The sequence below is a fragment of the Python bivittatus genome, unplaced genomic scaffold (assembly GCF_059951505.1).
Source record: "Python bivittatus isolate LINGU-HERP-01145 unplaced genomic scaffold, Pbiv_v1 ctg000160_np1212, whole genome shotgun sequence".
NCBI classification, from domain to species: domain Eukaryota; kingdom Metazoa; phylum Chordata; class Lepidosauria; order Squamata; family Pythonidae; genus Python; species Python bivittatus.
Genome location: NW_028277076.1, coordinates 788,517 through 810,564, shown reverse-complemented (window position 1 = coordinate 810,564; position 22,048 = coordinate 788,517). Strand labels below are relative to the sequence as shown.

The 22,048-nt window shown below is 58.7% G+C and overlaps 1 protein-coding gene across 12 annotated transcripts in view; it reads right to left on the bottom strand.

The window, feature by feature from the left end:
* The window catches only part of DAB2IP (DAB2 interacting protein), an 89,630-nt gene that overhangs the window by 16,118 nt on the left and 51,464 nt on the right, over positions 1-22,048 (bottom strand). For 4 of the 12 annotated variants that reach the window (XM_088146818.1, XM_088146817.1, XM_088146826.1 and 1 more), the window contains exons 4-6: positions 2,693-2,846; positions 1,669-1,767; positions 11-565 (exon numbers count right to left, since the gene is read on the bottom strand). In XM_088146818.1, coding sequence (XP_088002944.1) covers positions 11-565; positions 1,669-1,767; positions 2,693-2,846 — 808 coding nt within the window. Of the gene's footprint in view, positions 1-10; positions 566-1,668; positions 1,768-2,692; positions 2,847-5,114; positions 8,727-11,915; positions 12,056-15,501; positions 15,627-15,744; positions 16,906-22,048 lie in introns of those variants that run through there. The other 8 variants (XM_088146814.1, XM_088146816.1, XM_088146815.1 and 5 more) reach the window with 6 other exon arrangements.

The following is a 22,048-nucleotide window of genomic DNA, read 5'->3' as shown; positions in this document are numbered from 1 at the left end:
AGAGCCTCACCTTGGCTTTTCCCGTGCTCTGCAGGATGTGGACCAGGGCCGAGGCCATCTCCTCCTTGTTCTTGACGCTCAGCAGCGGCTCCAGCACGGAGCAGAGCACCATGTAGCTGTTGGTGACGTACTCGGCAAACTCCTTGTACGTTTCCATGGGGAGGACGCTCATGCTTTGGTAGCGCGACTTGATGCGGATCACGGGCCCACCGGATTTGCCCTTGCTGGGGTTGGGCGTCACAACGGGGTACCACTTCTCCACAAACTGGCGCCCCGTGACGGAGCCGGCCGGGATGCTGACCAGCCCGATGAAGTTGGTCTTGTCCTTCTTCTTCTTCTTGTCGGTCTCCTTGTACAAGTGAATGGCGATACTCCGCAGGGGCGGGAGGTTGTTGAACTCGAAGTGCTCCCCCCAGAAGACGTTGTCCGTTTTCAGCTTGCAGGTCGTGCGGGCGTAGAGGGCCTCGTCCAGGCAGAGTTCGCACAGGTACCGCTTCTTTGCGGGCAGCTCTTTGGCTTCGATAATCCACAGCTGGAGCATGTTCTCCACTCGCCGACTGTTGTCCTGGGAAGGGGATGCGGGACCAGGGGTTAAGGCAAGGGGAGACAGGGCGGAGGAGGCAGCAGGCCCAGCGGCCAAGTGCAGGACGGAGGGTGTCCTCCTCGGAAGGGGCAAACGTTAATCCTGAACTGCAATTTTACTTTAAGGGAAGTACCGGTGCTCGGGCATTTGCGTAACAACTCCCGCTTGCTCATCTTCCCGCTCAGAACTAAAGAACCGTGAACTGGAAGGCACTTGCATCTTCCCAGGTGCTGCCAAGGGAGCCACCACAGGGATGCCAGCAGGAAAAGCTCGAAGGCTGGGCAGGGCCCTCCTCCTTCCAGACCTGGGCACCAAGCCCCCACGGAGGGCCCCACCTTCTCCAACCAGCCTTCGGAATGGGTCCGTTGCCCACTGCCACGACAGGCAGCTTGCCTGGGGAGACCAGGGATTCAGAGCCACACGCTTGACCGATATCTGGCCAGGAAGGTGAAGCCAAATGAGGGACTGGTGGGGACCCAGGGAGAGGACGCCTCAAAATATCCACGATCCCACCCTTCCCAAAAGCATGATTCATTTGTATACCAGCTATTAACGGCACGCCTATAATATCCACTCATTTTCCAAGAATTTAAAACTGCTGGTACTGTGTTGCAAAAGGAAATATTAAATCTGCCATCCCAAACACCTTTACCTAGAAGCATGTCTGGATGAGCTTACATCTGTGTAAAGGACTCTAAAGTTAGGCCAACAAGTTGCACTCTTGAGAATTTTTATCCATGCGCCTAACAGCTTCTGGATATTCAGTAAACCCTTGGTTGAGCAGACTTCAGATACGTCGGAGAAATGTCCCATTTGGGTCAAGGCACTCCTGCAAATAATGCCATTTATGGCAATTATATTTTGACTGAACTGACACAAATGGCGTACGTATGGATTTAACAAACACTCGGATTTAACGGATTCTTAGATTTAACAGACATGCCTTTCTCCAAAGAGTTCAGCGAAGTGACGTTCTACCGGACGGTGAGGTCCGTTCCTCTTGCTAGCCTTTTCCTTTAGAGAAAGTTAGAAAACTGGGGAGAGCAAACAAGGGGAGCCTTGCAAAAGACCTTCCCCAACACTACCTTGTTTGGGTGCACGGCTCGTCGCAGATTCTCCATCCACTTGTCCCGCTCTGCCGCGGATCGGCAGGAAAAGCATTTACTGCCGGACGATGTTGTCACCTGCAAGAGAAGACAGAAGGGAGAGCTGATGGCCGTGCGGGTCTCCGGGCAAGAAACAGGAGCCTTTCGGCAAGAACTGCCTCCCGTCTTGGTCGCCCCTCCACAGCTGGTCCTGAGATGGGGCTCTCGTCTTATCTGCACCGTGCTTGTGGGTCCCGTGGGTGGCTTTCAGTTTTCAAGGCAGAGGAGGAAAGAGGTGGGTCAGCCCACGCAAAACTCTTCTCCGGACGGGCTACCACAACCCTCCTTTCCATTTCCAAACACCAGCATTTTCTTCACCATGCTGTGGGCATTAAGAAGTCTGCCTCAGACTTTCCCCTCTTGGCTGGAGGATGGGCTCTCTTGACCCCTCTGCCCGCTTGCAGGCCTTGGGAAGTCCAGCTGCCGCTCTGCAAGGTGGGTCATCCAGAGCGCCCTCTGAGCAGGACTGTCCGTTCTGCCTCCTGCGTCCAGTCGCATTCAATGGGGAAGGGAACAGCCTCTCCAGCCCCTTGGCTGTGCAGATGCCCATACCGGGTGGGGATTAGGGGCCACGTGGTCTCACCCTCTGGCCTGGGCTTCCTCCCAGGTAAACAGACCTATCCCTCAACCAGGGACTCTCAGGGCACAAACCCGGGGGCACAGGAGGGCTCTGCTCCAACCAGGCACCCACCAGTAGGTTGGATCCTGACATTCAAGCTTGGCCCTGCTGGATCGAACCAAAGGGCTCACCAGATAATCTGGGAGCACAGTCAAAAAGCAGCCGCCTTTCCCGATTCCGCCCTCCTGCTGTTGAGGTAGGCTGCCTCTGACTGTGGAGGTTCCATCCTTAATCTTCATAGTGCATGAGAAGATCAGATGGAATCCGCGTCCAGTCCAGCCCTCGGCTTTCCATTCCCCGGTGAGATGCCAAGCGCTCTGCCCCCCCACTTGGCACGCCACTCACCTCGAAGCAGAAATCCTGGCCGAGGATGCTGCTGTGCACGGGCTTGATGACCACCTCCTCCTCCATGCTGAGGTCCAGGGCCTCCACCGCGCTACCAGGGCTGAGCAGTGACTCGTGGGAACGCGACTCCTTCAGCCTCGGCATTAGATGGGATCTGGGGGGGGAGGAAGAGGCCTGAGCGGAGCCTCCAGCTCTCGGGGTCTGCAGTGGCCTCCAGGAGCCCCCGGCGCAGGCCACGGTGGCAAGCAGGCGTGGGGCCGCAGAACGTTTGCCCCATTTTACTGTGCCCAAACCCCCTCGGAAACGGGCAGAGCGGTTCCGCCTCGGCCCAGCAGACAGTTCGCAGCACGGAAGCAGCTGCCGCCAAGATTTATTTTCTTCAATAAAGGGATAAATCACCCGCATGCGCGTCGCCCACCCACCAGCACTCAGGGCGACAGACAGTCCATCTGCAACGGAAGCCGAAGGAAAAGTCCAACACCAAACAAAGGGAAGGACGCAAAGCCGGGAATTCGGAAGGCAGCGGAGCAGCAGCAGGGCAGCCACGGCCCAAGGAAGCCTCGGGGCCAGGCGTGGGCCCCCGGCCCCGTTTTCCACAAGGGGGGCACAACCGGGCAGAGGGACGGGGAGGAAGGAGAGCCGGACCGGAATACGTCTGCTGCCTGAACCAGCAGCCCCTCAGGGAAAGGTCCCCCCCCAGTGCTGAGAAAGCAGGGTGCTCTGGGTTGGGGGTCCTCGCGGGGAGGCAGCCACGGTGTGACAAGTCCGACTTCAGGGAAGCAAAGTCCTCCCCCTGGCTGGAGGGGGATTTGGTTCCAACCTGTTTTTGGGGAGGCCCAGGATCACTCAGGGACACCCCCAGGTCTGGGCTCACAGGGAGACTCCCTCGGGGACCTTGGGTGGGAAGCAGGAGGGGCTGGGGCAGCCCAGCCCCCTTTTCCTTCCGCCCCCAGAGAAAGAGGAAGCCCGTTGCGGGACACCCCGTCTTGCCGCCACTTCGGACAATGTTGGGAATCGGCTGCAACACGCACGGCGGGGGAAGAAGAATGGCTATTGTTGAGCTTGGGGGGGGCAGAGAGGAAAGCTTGGTGGGCATCAAAGGCGGGGGGGTTCGAAAACCCTCCAGTTGAAAAATCAGGAGGAGCCTGCTAGCACCTTTTGCAACTGACGCGTTTCGTTAAAGGCGTAAGCTGCAGCCTTTGCCACCAGCCCTCCCGACTGTTTTGCTACGCAGACGAACACGGCCGCTCTCCTCCCACGAGGCCCAGATCGACGCGCCCCTGTCCGGCCGCTTGGGCAACCGCCGATCTCGATTCCAACCCCTCCATGGAAGGGGCAGGGAAGGGGACGCGATGCTTGGGCAGTGGGGCTCGGCGCCCCTCGGCCAGGGAGGGACAGGCCTGCAGCCACCTTGACCGGCCCCTCCCTTGCCTGAGGCAGAATCACCGGTCAGAAGACCTCAAAAAAGCCCCACAACAACTGCATTGCCGCGAGAACGGTATGGCAACTCACAAAGGAATGAGTCTAATACATATCTGCTAATTGATTAAAGCACAGACAGAAACCGTCATAGCGGGAATAGTCTGACAAATACTCAGGCGGAAAATGTATGCAGAGGGGTGGATGTTTGTATGTGTGTGTGTATGTATGTATGTTTGTGTGTGTGTGTGTACGCGTGCATGCATGCAGATCGGGTGCAGGTATTTGTCTCAAAACAAGAACCTCGCAGGCATCATCTTAGAAGATGCATTCTTCTTCCCCCAGGAGAGAATGCCTCTCCCAGGACGATGCCTCCTTTAGACCTAGCCACAAAAACGGGCAGGAGGCGAACGGACGGCAGCCTCAGAGCAGTTACTTGAGCCAGTGTGCGACGTGCTGATTAATTTAACAAGCATTCGTTGTGAGGACGGAGCATGGAAGGGTGGGGGCGTGGGGGGGCTCCCTGGCCGGCTGGTTGGCACGCCTTTCGTCTCCCGCCGAGATTGCTGGGGTGCGCATGGCACCGAAAAGGGAAGGGTGCAGATCGGCAGGCCCCTTTCCTGGGAACGGATGGCCCAGTCCTGCTCAGGCCAGGCTTGGCACCTTTAAAACTCCCACGACTCTCTAACGAGCGAGCCCTGATTTAACGCATTTCTTCATGGCTCTCCTGCTACAGGAGCAGGAGCAGGAGCAGGAGCAGGAGCAGGGCCGGAAGGCCAGCAGCGGCCAGCTCCCTCCCCTGGGCAGGCTCCCCTTTAAACGGCCGGGGGGGGGGCGGGGAATGTCTGCAGCTCAGCAGCCCAGGGCTGGCTTGGCACGGGGGCACCCCTGAAGAGGAGAGGGAACAGTGGCGGGAAGAGGGTCTCACCACCAGCTTGGCGGGGCTCCCTTTCCTTTCTGATGTGGAGGAGTGAAGAGCCCCCCCCCGCCCCGGTCTCCTCACCCAAAGGGACGTCCGGCGCCGCATCGCCTCTCAGTGGTGCCCGGCTGCCGAACATCTGCCTCGCGGGATCACGGGACGCCGGCAGCTTCTTCTCCCCAAGCGCACCGCTAAAGCAGGCATCTCCCCCCACCCCGCCGCGCCCCTCCTTTTGACCCTCTTCTCGCCTCTCTCGGCACTGCCTGGGCGGCGCGGCACAGACGCGGCACAGACGCTCGCAATGGCAGCCCGCTGGCGCTGGCGCTGATTGGCCACTCTGTAGCTGGGGAAAGGAGCGACATCTGCTGTTAATGTCAACATCCGCACACCGGCGAGCCAGAGCCAGAGCCAGCCCCCTCCCCCGTGCTGGCCAGGCGTGCGGCCCCCTCCACGCGCAGGGGGGTGGGCGTGACAAGGCGAGAGGCCCGAGCGCTTCAAACGGGACAGGAGGGTGGCGGAAACGCCCGGAAAAGGTGGGCAGAAAGTCCCCAAAGGGGATGAAGAGATGCCACAGGAAGAGGTGCGACATCTGGGCCGAACCGCTGCAGCGGCAGCCTCGCTCACACGGACAGAAGACAGAAGAGGACTTTCGCTGCTGCCAGAGGATCAGCTCCACTCCAAAGAGGTGGGGGGGGCAGAGACCTCCAATTTAGCTCCGGAGACCACCGGCGGGGAAGGGGCGTTCTGAGTGGGACGAGGAGAGAAACGCCCTGCCTGCTCCAACCGCGACTGGGGGAAGGGTCTGTCTGCGAAGACCGCCACACGCAAACGTACTGCTTGTCGCTGCAGAATTCTTGCCGCCGCTGGCTAAGATTGCTTTCTTTAAAAAATGGGATTAGAAAAACTCGCGCAGGAAGGACGATCATCCGCTATTAGCCATGAGAGCTGAGAGGGGATTTATCGCTGGCATTCCTGCATTGCTGCTTTCCAGAAGCAATTTGCTGAGTTTCAGCTGGCCTGTCCCAAGAAAGCCCCAAACCCTCTGCGCTCTCCACGGCCTTCCTGCCTCGCCTGCGAACTGAGCCCCTGCCCAGAAGCTCCCGCGTGGCCCAATGCCCGGGGAAGCCAGCTCGAAGTCCTCGCCCGCCTCGGCTGCCTGCTGGGCTACTGGCTGCGTCGCGTGGGCCAGAGAAGCCCCAGAGCTTCCAACACCAGCAGCAGACCAGACCTCCGCAGCGCATCCCCCAACTGTCCGCCCCCTTGCAAGTTCCTCTGGGGCTGAAATTCCAAACTGAGTCTGTTTGCGCCAAGAGGCAAACCCTCCTTCGCTCACCACCGCTGCACGTGAAACCAGAACGCTTCACGCAATTTACACTCTGGTAAGACAGCATCAGGCAGCTCAGGTTTGGCTCCCGATAAGAGAGGACCCAACATCTGTATTTCCTCCAGAGAAGAACCAGGTCCCGGGTTCCATCTGTACAGGCCGATTCCAGAGCAGAGCTAAATGAGGCACTCTTCTGAAGGCCCCAGCAACTGAAACCGTTTTTTAAAATCTGGCAAAGAGGAAGGAGACCTAGCCGATTGCAAAGAGACCAGACACAAGCCGGGCCCTCGTGCTACAAGAGTCTCTGGAATGTGCTGACCGATAGAGGGAGGCGTGGGTGTCCTCCTGTCTCCAGGGCAAGGAATTTCTGGTGCCCCAACCAGTTTAGCAACTCAGGGGCACCCATCTGCGGCCGGAAACGGGTCACCCACAGGCACAGGAAAGGTGCACAGCAAAGGCTGTGAGCGCAAGGTGAAACAGACTCTTCGTACATATGGCAACAGCCCGCGCCTCTGTGGGCCCTGGTGCGGGTGATGCCAATAAGGCAGGGGGCCAAATCATCTCAACAGAAGGAGACGGACCTTGTAAACCGGGTCAGTTTTAGCCCCACCAGTAAGTTCATCACCTGCTGGTGCTCAGTGGGTTTCGTGGGGCTAATGCCCTGGGAAGCACCAGAAGAGACCTCTCCAACCTGTGGCCCTCCAGATGCAGCTGCTTGCAAAGTGGAGAGCTGGAGGCCAGCCCAACCACCCTGGCACATGGCCTTGTTAAAGCCCTGGGGCCTTTTCCTTGGGGGGGGAGAAACTAAGAGGGGAGACGTAGAAGCGGTTCACCCAAGTGTGCAGAGCGGGGTGGGGGGAAGGTGAGAGGGTCATTCTCCCCACCACTGTAACAGAAGCGGGTGTTATCCAACAAAATGAATGCACAGGAGTTCTTTCCCAAAGAGAATTGGCTTGTGGAACTGCTTGCCACAAGACTCAGCAACGGCTGCTGCTGCTGCTGCTGCTGCTGCTGCTGCTGCCAGATTAGACAAATTCACGGAGGAGGAGGAGGAGGAGGAGGAGGAGGAGGCGGCGGCCCCTGGAAGCCGAGAGGGACGGACATCAGCACCTGGGCGGGGAAGCAAAGCTCCTAAAATAGCGGTTCACAGCATCCTTTCGCAACCCGTTTCCCAAGAATAAGGGCATTGTTTAAAGTGGGTTTAATAGCAGAAAAGTGCCACTGACCACCCATTTACATCTCACTGTTTCTTTCCCAGGCAGAGTGAAAATCTTGGCTGGAGTTTAGCCTGGCTGGCCTGGAGTGTGGCTGGGCGCCCACAAGTTGTGTGTCTGTGTGTGGGCATGTGCTGTCACAAAGCTGGGAAAAGATACGGAAAAGTCTGAGGAGACTTAGGTTTTCCAGTCCCAATCCCGCTCCTTGGCCATTTTCGTTCTGCTACTTTTCATCCAAAAATGCGGGTTGCTGCCCTATATTTTTAAGGCCAGGACCACCGTTAAGGAGAAAAACCAGAAATGTTTCTATCTGCCTCTTAATTTTGGAGCTGGTTGGGAGAGCGTCTCTCCCCCAAGGATGCTGTCGGCCCTCTGACCCCAGACTGGTTTTTGAAAGAATGGAAGAAAATTTCCGAATCTCTTCCTGCCCCCTCAAAGCGTTTGCAGCCTCCCCTAATCCGGGGCAGGATTTCAGCTCTCAAGCGCCCAGCCAGAACCGGGGAGAGCATTTGCCCGGGCACGCACTGGGTGGGGCCCAAAGGGGAGGTGGGGTTTGAAAGTCCCTCGGTTTCAGTCTGCCACCGAAACCTGGCGAGGCTGGCGGCTGGCCCCCTCCCATCCCCCACCAGGAAAGGCTCCCCAGGAGTGATTCACGGAGGAGGAGGAGAAGTGGGGAAGCATCTTGCGCTCTGGGTCCTGCATGGCGTTTGCAATGCTGGTTTTCTGTGGGCTGGGGAAACAAAGGGCGAACTGCCTGCAAGGGGGGAAAGCGAAAAGGGGAGGGGGACGCGTTCTGCAGATGTGGGGGCTGGCTCCCTTCCATTTACAAAGCCAACGTGTGGGGCAGGGTGGGGGTGCATGCGTTTAAGAAATAGAAATGCAACAGCAGTCCTTTAGCCCCAGAGGCAGCTCCCCTGCCTGTCGCCCGGGGAGGGGGGGCGGGGGCTCCAGCCCAGAGCAGCTCCTGGGCCAGCCTGCAGAGGCCGGTGCTGGCCTTCAGCCGCGCAGCTTCTGGGGAGACGCTTTACTGGAGCGTGCCGAGGCCCGCAGCCAAAGATGCGGCTGGTTGATTCCAATCAAAAGAGGGGATCCCGCCTCCTGGTCGGCTCAGGCGTGGGGGTCTCCCGGTTGCCGTCCTGCCCGGTCCCTCCGGCTAATCTGAGCACCGGGGAGAGAAAAGGGGGGGAAGTGGAGGAGAGGCTTGCTGGAGACAGCCCCCCCTTGCCTGCCACGGGCAAAATGGCCTCATTCTCGTGCCCTGGGGGGGTGGCTTTCCCCTTGAGCAGGTGGAATGTGGGGAGCCCTGGGGCTGTCCCAAGGAGGCAGGGGGCAGGAGGCACTTCCCCTCGTCCCAGGGCGAAAACCAAAGTTTGCGGGAACTGCCTCGGCTCAGGGAGTCCTGCAGCAGCGGGAACGGGTTTCCCCAGCTCTCCCCGTCCCGGGACTGAGTCTGGCTGCTGGCCAGGGAGGACACACCTTTCGGGAACCAGCTTCCTGCTTCCTGCTGCCCCTTTCCTATCCCGCCCTCTGTCCAAACAGTGGCTGGTGGCAAAGCAGACTTTTCTGGAGGCTTGTGGATATCCTCCTCAAGGGGAGGAGGGGACGACCAAGCCTGGAGTTTCCGAGGTGCCAGCCTCGATCCTGGCACCACTGCACTGCCAGTCAGGGCAACTGAGGGAGCAGGTGAGCGGATGGGTCCCCGGGGCTCCCCCTCCAGGTCCCAGCGCGATGCTCCTTGGTCCTCCGGATCCTGTCGATTCCGGGCACGGCTCCCTTTGCCTTCCTTAACAGCCCCAACCAGGAATCTCAGCTGCATTTCTGTTCAGAGCCGGAACGACCTTTTCGCTAAAGCGTTTCAGAAACGTATTTGCTTTCTGATGCCTTCCTGTCAAACTTTACGCACACAGGCACTTTCTGTCTAACTCCCCAAGTCATCCTGAATCTTCTTGAATAATTTCAGGTAGCTTTTTTTTTTTTAATCAATAGCTGACAGACTTGTCAAATTACTTTGGGGACCAACAAAGCAATTTTTAAACACGTGTAAACCCTCGTAGAGCTGTCAAACCCATAGAAAGCTAAGAGCAAAAGTGAGGGGCTGAGAAACGCTGCTTGACAGCATTACGGTTTTGTAAACTAGATATTAATTTATCGTTAATGAATCGCCGTGGAGCAATGACACGGATTCCTCAATGTTCCCACCCCACCCCTTGCAAAAATGAATTGCCCTGGAAAGCGGGGGGGGGGGCTGCCTTTAGCAAAGAAAGAGGCGAAGGGAACATGCACCAGCCCCAAACTGATTATTTGGTGGACCTCCAAAACGCAGGTGGATAGAGGCATTCAGTTAAAGAGGGTTGACTGGAGAGGGGTGTTTTGGGGTACATTCATAGCCCTAGCCAGCAGCCGGGTTGCCTTTTGGTAAAGCCTGCGTGGAAGAGCAAGATCAGGTGGATCCTCTCTCCCCCCAGAATTCACCAGTTGGCCATCTAAGGCCACATGGTCCAGTCCTGGTCAGTTTAAAATGGACAGGAGGCAGGGAGGGGAGGAATTTGGGGGCTCCCAGAGAACCAAGTGGCACCTCCATTTTCCAAAGGGCAGTCTTCTTACACCCGCAGAACAATCTAGCTGACCGATAAGGCTTACAGGTCACTCCACTCAGAACCGACTCTGATTCTATGCCCTGCCCGCTTTGCAATCATTAAAACCAAGATAGAACAACCACAATTGCGAATGAACACACAGAAAAGCTGCAGTGCTGGATAACTTTCAGCCACAGAGTGGCTGCAGAGGAAAAACTCTGATTTCAAGGCTGGAGCGACACACTGTAATTTGGGGGCCAGCCCCTGCCCGCGTGCCCGGGGCATGCATGCCATTGGCAGGAGCAGGGGGGAAATGGAACGAGATGCAGCGATCTATCCTGGGGTCTTCGAGACCACCGCTGCATGGAGACAGAACTGAAGGAGGACCCAATCATTTGTACAACCTGCCCCGACTCTGCCACAGAGAAGATTAAGGGAGCAAATTTTATTTATTTCCAAGGCCGCTTCTCTGGCCCCTGACCTGAGCGCGACTCTGGGCAGCTTCCAACATTAAAAACCACATCAGAAGGACGCCACATTCAGCATGCGCGGCCCGCAGCACTAGGAGCAGCGTTTCCCGCGGCCGGCTGGGGATCTGAGCTCAGCTGCTCCGAACCCTCCGAGGGGCTCTGCCCGCCCCAGATGCAAAGCTGCGCCAGCTGTGGAAAAACGAAGCTGCTCAGGAATTCCACATCCGCTTTCCTGCGAGGGGAGGAGCTGGAACACGATATGCTCCAGATATGCTCCAATTCTTTCCCACGTGACCAAAATCTGCAGCCCGAGAATATTTGGAAGCCTCGCCAAGAAGGAGAGAGCTTTTAGCTTCCCGGTGCTTTGCTTCCTAAAAGGCCAAAAGATTGCAAACTCTGAAATCGAGAACGGGCCAGGCCGGGAAGGCGGTGGCTGGCCTCCCTCGGTCCGCCACAACGGCTGCAGATTTGCCTCAAATTTGAAAATCCCCAGGCAGAAGGTTCTTTCTTCCGAGGATCTGATGCATTCCACACACTCTTGCCATATGCAAAGTGACCTAATTTTAGCAGTTGTTTGCAAATACCTGATCCCGGAACAAGCTTTTCCTTTTTCCCACCTTCCCCATGCTTGGGAAAGGCCTCCCGCCAGCCTCTGCCCCGACTTTATCCCTGGGTAGCAAAACAGGGACTTTATCGGGAAGTCTGGAAATAATTTAGGCTTTTGCTATGGCTTCAGAAAATAATTCAAAAAATTAGGAAATGTGGGAAAGAGGGAGGACCAAGAGACCGGACAAGGCCCAGGGGTGCCTCTAACATTTTCTGAGCAGTGAAGAACGATGCCTCCTCACGCCAAAACATTTCACAGGAGTTACTGTGAAGAGGCGCACTGACCCCTGACCTGTTTTGGGCAGCAGGGCTCAATCTTAGGAAGCGACAGCAAGGAGAAGAGGACCTCTGAGCACGGGCAAAACCCTTGAGTATTTCTTCCGCAAACAAAGCTATCCATGCCAGCAGATGCAGCTCCATACCAAGGCTGGGTCAGCACCCACGCCCATCTGCAAAGGGGCGAGGTCTGGCGCACCCCTCTCCCGCCCCCTTGCCAATCTTCTGGGCTGCCCCACAGTCAGGTCCTGGACCCTCCCTGGCGCGCAACCACCTGGGCTGACTCTCGAGCCCCCACCCGCCCCTCGCATCTGCTAGCCTTGGGTGGGCGTCTTGGCTTCGTGGCGGAGGAAGCGCAAGGAAGGGAGGACGGAATCAGCGGAACATCAGGGAGGAAGAGGCCCTCGGCGCACACTCACCCTTAGGGGAGCTCCATGCACCGGCCAAGTCCCGCGCCTGTTTTGGAGGAAGCCCATCTCGCACAGCCGAGTTCCAGGGATCCCCTGCCGTGCCGAGGGCTTCCAGAAGTCACGGAGGGGGCGGGGGGAGGCTGGAAGACACTCACCACCGGCCCCCAAACAGGAAGTGAGCCCGCAACTCCTCGGACCACCTCCTTGTATGGTATGAGCGCTCGGCCTCTGCACACGAGCGCTTGGCTCCCAGCCCAACCACTTCTGGCCTCAGGAAACGGTTCCGGCACGCTGTCCGTCGGCAGGAACGGTCCCGGGAAGTCTCGAGCCCAGCTGGCCGCCCGCTCAACCCCTCGCAGACGCCGCCACTGGGAGAGGAGTTCCATTGAGCAGGGGCCAAGCCCCTCCTTTGGCTGCATCTGAGGGTGGGCTGAAAAAACGCATGCCGGAGCGTGGAGAGCCGTGCCCGGCAGCCGGGGCAGACCCTTTCGGCTATGGAGCATCCCCTTGGGGGGCCTTTCTGTACGGGATGGGAGGTTTGCCCCGCAGAGGCCAGAGACGGAAGAAATCAAAAGGGAACTGCTGCCCACTCTGCAGATTATTTGGGAGACCGTGGATCTGGATTAAATTGAGAACTGAGCCGGACGTGTTTAGGCTGAGCCCACAGCAGGGGCAGCCAAGGCTTTCTCCAAACCCACCACCCCACCCGGGCCTGGCACACATTGGAAGGAAGCAGAGGAGCCAAGGCACCACCTCTTCTTGCCATCATGGGCTCCTCTGCCCTTTGAGCCAGGCAAGGGGCCACAAGTTCAGGGAGGACGCTTTCTCTATCATTGCTCCTGTGAAAAGGCAGCACCTCTGGACCGCTACCTCTTTATCCTCTCAAAGGCAACCAGAAATATAAAAAGGGCAACGGTACAAAAATACTCCCTTCTGCAATCTTACATTTCTGCCAGAGATCTTGCAGGCTCACCGCTCTGGAGCGTTTAAGAAGAGGCTGGACAGCCAGCTCCTGAGGATGGCTCAACTGGAGGACCAGATGACCGTTCCAGAGGGACCCAATTCCATGCCCGTGGGGATTCAAAGCAACACCTCCCCAAAGAGCCATGGCCCACCTTGACCTAACACAGGCCCCCCTTGAGACCCGGCACCCCAAGCGCCAGCACATCATGGTGGCTTGTGAAGATGCCCAAGGAGGCAAAGTCCAAGGACTCCGCATTCCTCCCCTTATCGCTTCCTCCTCGCCAGCAGGTGGTAACTCCTTCACCTGGACTTTGGCACTAAAGTTCTACTTTGCAGAAAACGAAGAGAAAACACAGGGGCTTTTTTGGGGGGCGGGGTTGGGACACTGCTGTTGACCTTCAACCATCTCAACACTCAAGACTATTCCGGCACAAAGCCACTTTGGGGAAGAAAAAAAAAGCCACTGATTATTGTTTGTTTATACCTCAACCTTCTGTTGAAACCAAAGCAGGGGTCCAGAATGAAAAAAGGAACTTTGGTACAAGACCAGTCCAGTTTTCCCCGTGCTATTCACCCATCGCGAGTGTATTTTGCTGGGTCAGAAGGCCTTCAGCTTTGTTCACACAGGGCGACAGCCTTAGCTTAGTGGTTTACGTGATCCAGCCTCCAGTGCGAGCCAGGCCTTAACCCTAACCACGCTTAAAACCCACCCACATTTAGCACGATGTGGGGACACAGTCTCTGAACTGCTCTGCCTGGCCGGCTGACATTCCTGTGCCTCTCAGCAAACCCGCATCTAGCTTTTCACGAGCCGAGTTCCACCTTGGGGAAAAACACTGTAAAACAGCAGACTCACAGCTGATCTTTTAACTAGAGATTGTTCTGAGACGTTTCAGGCCAACAAGGTCCCGTTTAATGAGACGCGGCGGTGCCTGCCTGCTTCGAAAGGAGCAAGACTTCAGCTACTGCTTCAGGGCGCGCTCGGAAGAGAAGAGAGCCTATCCCACGGCTGGGACTGACACGCGTTTATCGCTCTGGCTCCCAGACTATTGATCCTTCTGGCTCCTTTGCCAGGAGGAGGACTCGCGAGGTGGGCTCTTTTTCCACCGTGAGAGAGCGGGAAGTGGGAGACCGACCGGCTAAATCGATAAGCAGAGGAGAGGAGAGGAAAACCCAGGGAAGGGATCGCTCCTCGACAGCTGACCGGGTGCTTCCTGCACCGTCCCAACAGCAAGGCCAGCTTGGCTGATGGGAACCAAGGGGTCTTTTCCAAGGCCAGGATCTGGTACCCGCCATTGGCTCGGTGCTGCCCAGGAGGCTTGCAAGGGCGCCATCCCCCCCCCAACGGCCGCAGCCATCCCACCACAGGAGCTGTGACAGGCTCAGCAGCTCTGGTTCCACAATGGCACCGCTGGCTTTTGAGTGGACACCGATGAAGTCATTCCGTTTATTGCTTTGGCACGCCTGCTCGTTCCCACTTCTCTGCCATAAATCTGCCCGCTGTCCGCTTCTTCACCACCACTGCCGCCATCCCTGGCTCCACCTGAAACGCTCAGCGAGGGTGTCCCTGCCCCTCCCGGCCCCCCCTCCCCACCCAGAATCTCAAAGCGCTGCCAACGGCCAGCGAAGGCATCCCCTGGGCCCTTGTAAAAACAGGACAGAAATGGACAGTCACACACTGTGGAAAAAGGCAACCTGCAGAGAGAGTAAAGAGAAAGAGGGGTGCTCCTCCTCCCCCCGCCATTTCTTAATCAGGTGTCTAGCCCTGCCTACGACCCACCCGAACGTCGGACTGCGCGTCTGATTGCGCCCACCACAAAAGGCTGAATCCTCAACCGCCCTGATGTTTTGCCGAGAGCCTCTGGTCAAGGTGGGGGTGCAAGCGGCACAGGAAGGGCGGGAACCACAACAACAATTGGACACCACACCACAAACAGCAAACAGCGCTCTCCTCCCGGACAAACTGGCCGGGTGGCTTTGATTCTGCAGCAGCAGCAATGCCGCGTAATTAGGCAGCCACGGCAGCTTGCCGGAGACCAAGAGTGGACCCAAAATCTGACACCAGAAGCCACAGGCCTGTCGCTGTCGCGCTCCAGAAGTGTCCTCCGTGCACTGGGAGGAAAACAGGCCGCTAATCCGGGGCTAAACATGTGGCGGGGGAGCAGCGGGTAGGAAGGAGGGACCGGGAGTCTGCCTTGATCAGCAGCAGAAATTTGGCCGGTGCGGGTTTTCCAACCTGGGCCTGTGCAACCTCTACGCCTGTTGAACCTCTACCTGTCTGCAGCTTCCAGGAGCAGAACGGGCATCTTTAGACCCGCCCCAACCCGAAAATCTTTGCTGGGACTGCCGGAGGCACGCGGGGGGCAGAGGCCGCTCCCCTTCTCCTCCCACCCCGGCTGGACAGCGCCAGGCACACCCCGTTTCTTACAGCCGCAGGAACACGCCTCTCGCAGCCGGGGGGCGGGACCGGAGGGGGACCCGCCGCCCCCCCGCTCCCCCCCCCCGGTAAACGCAAGCGGCTTCTGCTTCCTCCGCCAGATCAGAGGGATCGCAGCGCGCTCCTGCTTCGCGCGCCTGCGGGACCGACGCAGAGCGCTTCGCAAACGGCGAACCACCGGACGAGTCGAGGTACCTTCTCGAGTTCGCGGCTCGGGGGGAAAGGGGCTCCACGGCGGCGCCCGCTCCCGCAGCAGGATGCGCGGCCCCAGCCGCCACGCACCCATCGGCCGACCGCCCGGACTCGCGGCTGCGACTGCCCGGCCGCGCGCCCTCCGAAGGAGGGGAGGGGAGGGGAGGGAGGGGAGGGAACGGCGGGCGTGCCCGGCTCGGCTCGGCTCGGCCGGGCCGCGGGAGACAGGGCGAGCGAGCGCCTCACCTTGGCAGCCAGTGCCGCTGCCGCTGCCGCCGCCGCCAAAGCTCCGCTGGGGAAGGGAAGGCGCCTCGCCTCGCCGCCGCCCTCCACCATGGCGCTCCGGCCGCCGAGAGAGGGGCAGGCGTTGGGCAAGGGGCGCGCGGCTGAGGCCCCCGGCCCGCCCGCAGCTGCAGCCGCCTCGCCTCCCTCGCCTCGCCGGCTTCCGCGGGAAGGGAGGAGACAAAGGCGCGCTCGGCTCGGCTCGGCCCGGCCCCTTGCCTGCCCAGCTGCCCGCCCCTCCTCGACCCCCGGCTGGGAATCCCGAAGGGAGGGAGGGAGCGAGCGAGCGAGCGACGGACGGAGGCGGGAGGGAAGCAGGACGGGGCGGCGCGCGCTTCCCCCGGGCGCTGCTGCGGCGCGGCCGCCGCTTCCCCGCCCGAAGCCGGCCTTGCGCGGGGCTCTCTGCAGATGCTCAGAGGCCCCTGCCAGCCGGAGGGTGGCATCGGCCGCCGCAGGCGAAGGAGGCGCCGCGTGAGCCGGAGGAGCGGCCCCCGAGCCACGGCTGCTGGAGCCCGGCTCTGCTTCGTACAGCTCCCGTGCTTTGCCACCCGGCCTTAGGACAGACGGCTCCGGCCCCGCCTTCCCTCCGGCCCCTTCCTGCTCTGCTCGGCCCTCGGTCCAGCTGCTGCCCGGCCGGTGCCGTGCCCAGGAGCGTCCCGGGAACAGGCAGCCCCAGGCCAGGCGCGCCCTGGCTTCAGAGCGGGCTTGAGCGAGGGAGCCCGGCGACTCGGCTCGCATCTCGCCCGTCCGACGCAGCCGGCGGGGGATGAGGAAGGGACCCCTCGCGGGGCCCTCCCTGCCAATCTGCCGGCCGCTCGCGGCAGGCTGAACGGGGTCGCTGCTGCCATGACTAAGCCGCCTTGTTGGAGAGGACAGTCCCCTGGAAATGGGGGGAGGGGAGGGGGCTCCCAGTGGAGGGAGTGCCTGACCAGGAAGCCACATCTGGGAAAGGTGGCCGCTTAATAGCCTGCCTCTGGAACTTGGGAAGCCTTGGCATCTCCTACGGAGGATGGCAGAAGGGTCTGGTGAAGCCTGTTTCCCTCTCGGGGCATAAAAACCAGCAGGAAGGCAGCTGATCCCCCACAGCCTCCAACACCAGCTCCATCCCTTTGCCCGTGCTGTAGGAAAGACGCCAAGGCAGCCCAGAAGAACCCCAGACACAGAGGTCCATCTCAGGCCTGGTCTGGCCCTCTGCACAGCAGCCTGGATCTGGGCCGGGCAAATTCTGGCTGCTTTGCGTTTATCCAGGTTGCTGGAAGAGAACAGACCCCAGTCTGCGAAGAATTGGCAACAGGCACAAACAGACTGCCGGAAGGTAAACAGTGTGGGTGAGCTTCGTGGCATCTGTGAAGTGGCAGAGCGTGGCAGATCCAAAACATGGCAGTGGCGGCTGCAAGATTTCTGCCTTTCTTTCAAAAAGACACTTTTGTGGTGGGGGGAGAAGAGCCTGACTCATCCTTGCTAGAGAAAAAATGACATTCAGTGCCAGCAGCATTCAAGAGTTCCCCTTCTGAGATTATTATTATTATTATTATTATTATTATTATTATTATTATTATTATTATTATTATATCTACTCAACCTGGCCTTGTCTTCCAAAAGCATGCCTGCAAATTAAAAGTTAATGGAGCAGATTTAATGCTGATGTCAGGGAATCTTCCACCAAGAGCTGGTTCTGGCAGCAGCCGAACGAGCACCTGCTTCGGCCCTGGGCGGGGATCCCTAATGATTGCAAACGGACTACTATCCAAAATGGAGTCTGGTAGGGAGTGGCTGGGAAGCAGGGCGCTCGTGCTGGGGGCACCCCTGAGAAGCCATTTGCTTAGACGAGGACAGGTGGGGGAGGACGGTTCCCCGCGCTCCCACAAAGGACTGTCCCTGTTCTGTCGCCATACGATCCACTCTGTCTTCGCTTTGTTCCTTTGTTGTCAGGCACTTCCCGGGTCTGGAAGTGGTAGAATCTGAGTGGCAAATCTCTGTTGGATGCCCCCATCGGCCGGATCTCGCCTCTCCTCCGACTGCCCGCAGCTAAGGCCTCCGCTCTTTCACGAGGGGTGGAGAAGGCACCCGAGGCCTTCCCCATGCCAGGCAAGGGTCCATCTCTGGAAGGTGAAGGGCAGGCGGAGGTGGGCATGGCTGCAGGGAACCCAGAGGAGGAGCGGGGGCTGCCCAGCCGGGTCCCTGTCTGCAGTGAGTCCATGCACCGGCTCAAGAGGAGGAGGACAAGCAGGAGATGGCCTCGTGCTGGGTTGAAGAGGAGCCCAAATGGCAGAGCTGTGGCAGGGGGGTGCGGCGGGCACAAGGAAAGCAATGGTAGCTGAATATTGTTTTGGAAAAAGGGGCTGGGGGCATGTTCTCAGCACAAGTGCCACAGGACATGGCTTGTCCCTATTCCATCAGCAGGGCCTCCAGAGCCAAACAGTGTCTACTTGGAGTGGGACCGCCCTCCTCTGAATCACGCTGCTTCTCTTCCAAAAAGAGCCTCAAAGTCATCCCCTTTAAATCTGGGTGTCCTTGGGGCTGATGTCCCCCAGGGGCAGCCACCTGGGCCTGACCCAAAGCTTTCAGGGAGCTGGAGTCCCACGCGCCTGCCTGCCTGCCTCCCAAATGCTTGGGGGAAACAGTGGGAAACACCTTCCTTCCCTTGGCGCCTCCCCACACGAGCCTTTGGGACAGCGCCCCTCCACAGGCCACCCGAGGCCTGGCGCGGCCTTCCAGTGGGCAAGAGCTGTGCCCCAACCTGGGGCAACTGCATCTCCTGGCCCCAGCAGCCCTCCCTGCCGGGCCCCGTCGATAGCAAAGGAGGGCTCACAGCTCTGCTTTTAGCCACTTCGGGGCACCAACGGAAGGTCAGCGCCCTTCCTGGGAGGTCGTTCGGCGCAGGTTGGCTTGGGATTCAGGGCCTGTGGGCTTCTGCCCTGGCCGGAGAGAACTCGGTCTGGATGAGCGGCAACGCCTGCTGCCTTTCAACCCAAGGAAGAGGGCGGGATGTGATTTTCTTCAGCTGAAAATTACAGGGCCCGTCTGTAGTCAGTGTGATGTGGGTAGCTCCCCCGTTCTGCCAAGGCTAAATATGGCTGGCTCGCCCAGGGACACCCCAGATGTGGCATTTCCTCCCTGGGAAGCCAAAAGCTCTGGAGGGCAGGGCCGGCTCTGGGCTCAAAGAGACGGCCCCTTGGATGAATCCAGGACAGGAGCGTCCCAGAGTCTGAAGGTATTTTGAACTGCTTGGAAAGGAAAGGCCAGAGGATCTGAGACAGGACTGATGGATCAGATCATTCCGCCCCGCATCACCAGCTCCGTGTTCATTCGGAAGTCTGTTCCGACCCATTTTTGCGCTGACCTGCACATTTGTTTTTTAAGTGCATGGACATTCTTAGTTGCAAACAATTTCAACCCCTTTTTTGCATGACAGGCAAACTACTTGATCACGAAGCAACCATTTCTTAGATGCACTTTGTCCCAAAAGGGTTGGGTCTGGACCCAAGAACGGCCCTTCACGTCCTGCCGCTGTTTTCCCAGCCATTCACCCTGACCATAACTCTGCGACCTCACACCAGAAAGATCACGCTGGCTGGGGATTAGCATCAGGGCCTGGTGAAACAGAGCTGGGAGGCTTCTGTCCAGAGCCAGCTGTGCGGTAAACTCAGATGCCTCCCCACCTCTGGCCCAGCGTGCCCTTCCTGTGCTCCCCCAGGGTCACGCCCCCCTGGAAGAGGCAGCAGACGTGCTGCTGCTGCTGCTGTGCAGGAGAATTAATCTCTCCAAGAGTTAGATCAGCACATTATCTCTCCCACAATTCCTGGCTGTGATGCATTTTCCCTTCGCCTGTCAGCTTGCTAAAACCTACAGCCTCTCCGGCAGAAGCCAAAAGGAGTGGGGCACGGCTCGGTTTCCTTCTACCTGCTTGGCTCCAAGGGGCCCCCACGTCTTTCTGCTCTAGCACAGGGCAGTCAGTGCCCGTTCTGCTCAGCCGAGGTTGCAGAATAAGCCAGAGTGGCAGTCTTTCTACGACAGGCTGAATCCCCAACAGCTGGAAACCGCTGCTTACAGAGCATGACTAGTTGGGTTCCTACGACCCCTGAACATGTCACAGATCCCCAGAATTGGTGGAAGCTCTCGGTGGCTCTGCCCACACCCCCTGGCTGCTGAACTAATCTATTGGTGGGCTTTGCATGGCACCCGGAGCCAGACCCGCAACGAAGCAAAAACGCAAGTTAACAAAGGTGGGAAGTTCTGCAAATGCAGCTTACCAGATTTGGTTCTGAGTGTTTTGTGAACACGGCTGCTCTTCTTGAGCTTAAGCTACGTGGCAGATTGTCGGAAGGATTAAAAATAAGGCGGAGAGGAAATTATTTATGCTTGTTTGAGCTTCCTCAGAACAAAGGCGGGAGAGTCTAGATCTTGAAGAACAAACAAAAATGCAGGTTGCCGGGAGGGACGGTTGTTCCTGGCCCATTAAAGGGGCCTCTCTCGGCTACCTGGGAGGGCACCCCACACTTGGCGGAGTCAAATCCAATGCGACATCCCCGAGGTAGCTCCCAACGTGGACCTGATGCGTTTATGAAAGGGGCTCCGTAGAGCCTCCATGTCCAGAGGCACCCTAGCCCCAGTGCCCTGCGTGAGGGCTTTCCTGAAAGAGCTGGCAGTCTCCCTCCCCTGTGTTAGCTTCCACCCATTAAGGGGAAAGTGAGTGAGGCCCCCAGAAGGACACTCCACCACCCTGAAATGCTGGGCAGCCCAGATTCCCCATCTGGGGGAGGGAGGCGGAGAGACACAGGGACCCCTGCCCCGTCTCACGTGCAATAAGCCAAGGGGCCCCTCTGCGCTCTTCTTCGCCCCGGCCTTTCAGCCCCCTCGCCATTCTGGGTGCAACGACGGAGCCGCCTTGCAGGGCTGCGCTGCTGAAGGAGCTGCAGCAGAAGACTGCCAGGACAGGTGCGCCAGCCCCAAGCCCCGGGACCCCACCCCTCAGTGGCCACCCTCTTGCCTTTGGGCTCCTGCGCTTTCTCCTCCCGCTGCTCCTTCGGTGACCTGCCCTGTTGCCAGACGGGCTGATGACTCTGGAGCGGGGGGGGGGGGCAGAGCCTCATGCAACTGGAAGCATCCCCTTGGGGGCTGCTGTTCTTTCCTGTCCCCGATGTATTTATTTATTCTCATCACTTCTTGCATCACCCTGTACAGCAACAGCCGGGCAACTGAACTCTGAACAAAAACCCACCCTAAAAGCAGCCGGCACAACGCAGCCTCTTGGGGGCGGACGGTGCAAGGCTCCAGGCCGCCCTGTGAGCTCTGCCAGTCCAGACACCCCCATGGGAAGGCCACAGGCGGGGCGGGGCGGGGCGGGGCGGGTCGCGATGGCCACAGACTGGCCAGCGTCAGCTGCCCTTGCGCACGCATGGAGGAGGCTCCATTTCACCGGCCCCGGGAAGAAAGCAGAGCCCGCCAGATTAGGACAAAGGGGCCCTCCGATCCAATCCGATCCAGCCACTTCTGCTCCTCTTCGGGAAGCCAGAGGGTGGAGGCACCGGAGCCACGAGCAAAACAAGCCGTCCCTTGGGGGCAATCGAGTTACCGAGATTAAATGAGTCCTCTCATCGCCAGTCATAATTAATTCTGGGAGGGAAGCAGGCAGAAATCACCACTTTCATTTGCGTCTTCCTCACCCAGAAGTCCATCCATTACACGTTCTTTTGGGTAGTTTTTGATCCATTACACGGTGATTGGAAGCCAGAGGGTGGCACCTTCCTTTCTCGGCTGCGTGTCCCGAGCCCCACTTGTTGTTCACTCAGCACACCCCTAGGTTTGCCTCCCTTTATGGCATTTCATCGACACGCAAAACGGAGGAGACGCAAAACCGCAACCGAAGCAGAGGTACGCCACCCCACTGAGGAGGCTTCCGTGCCGCGTCTCCCCTGTGCCCGAGCCTGGCAGGCTATCCTAGTGCCACCTCCGCCCATGGCTCCAGAGGTTTGGGGCGTCAACCCCCATCATTCCCAACCCACTTGGTAAACGGAGCTTAGCCGAAAACATCCGAACAGCACCGGGTCTTCCAAGTAGGAAACCCACCCAAGTGGGCCTCCTTGATGCTGGGAGAGAAGTTCAAAGGATGACAGCCAAGGACAGGGTCTCTCCAGCCTGCCTTTCAACAAACCAGGTTCAGCCTGCACCCCAGCAGCTGTTTTGCTTGAGAAGCATGTCCTCTGCTCGGGCTTAGCGAGAGCTTTTCAAGCACAGCAATGCCTTCCGGCCGCTGCATCAGAAATTC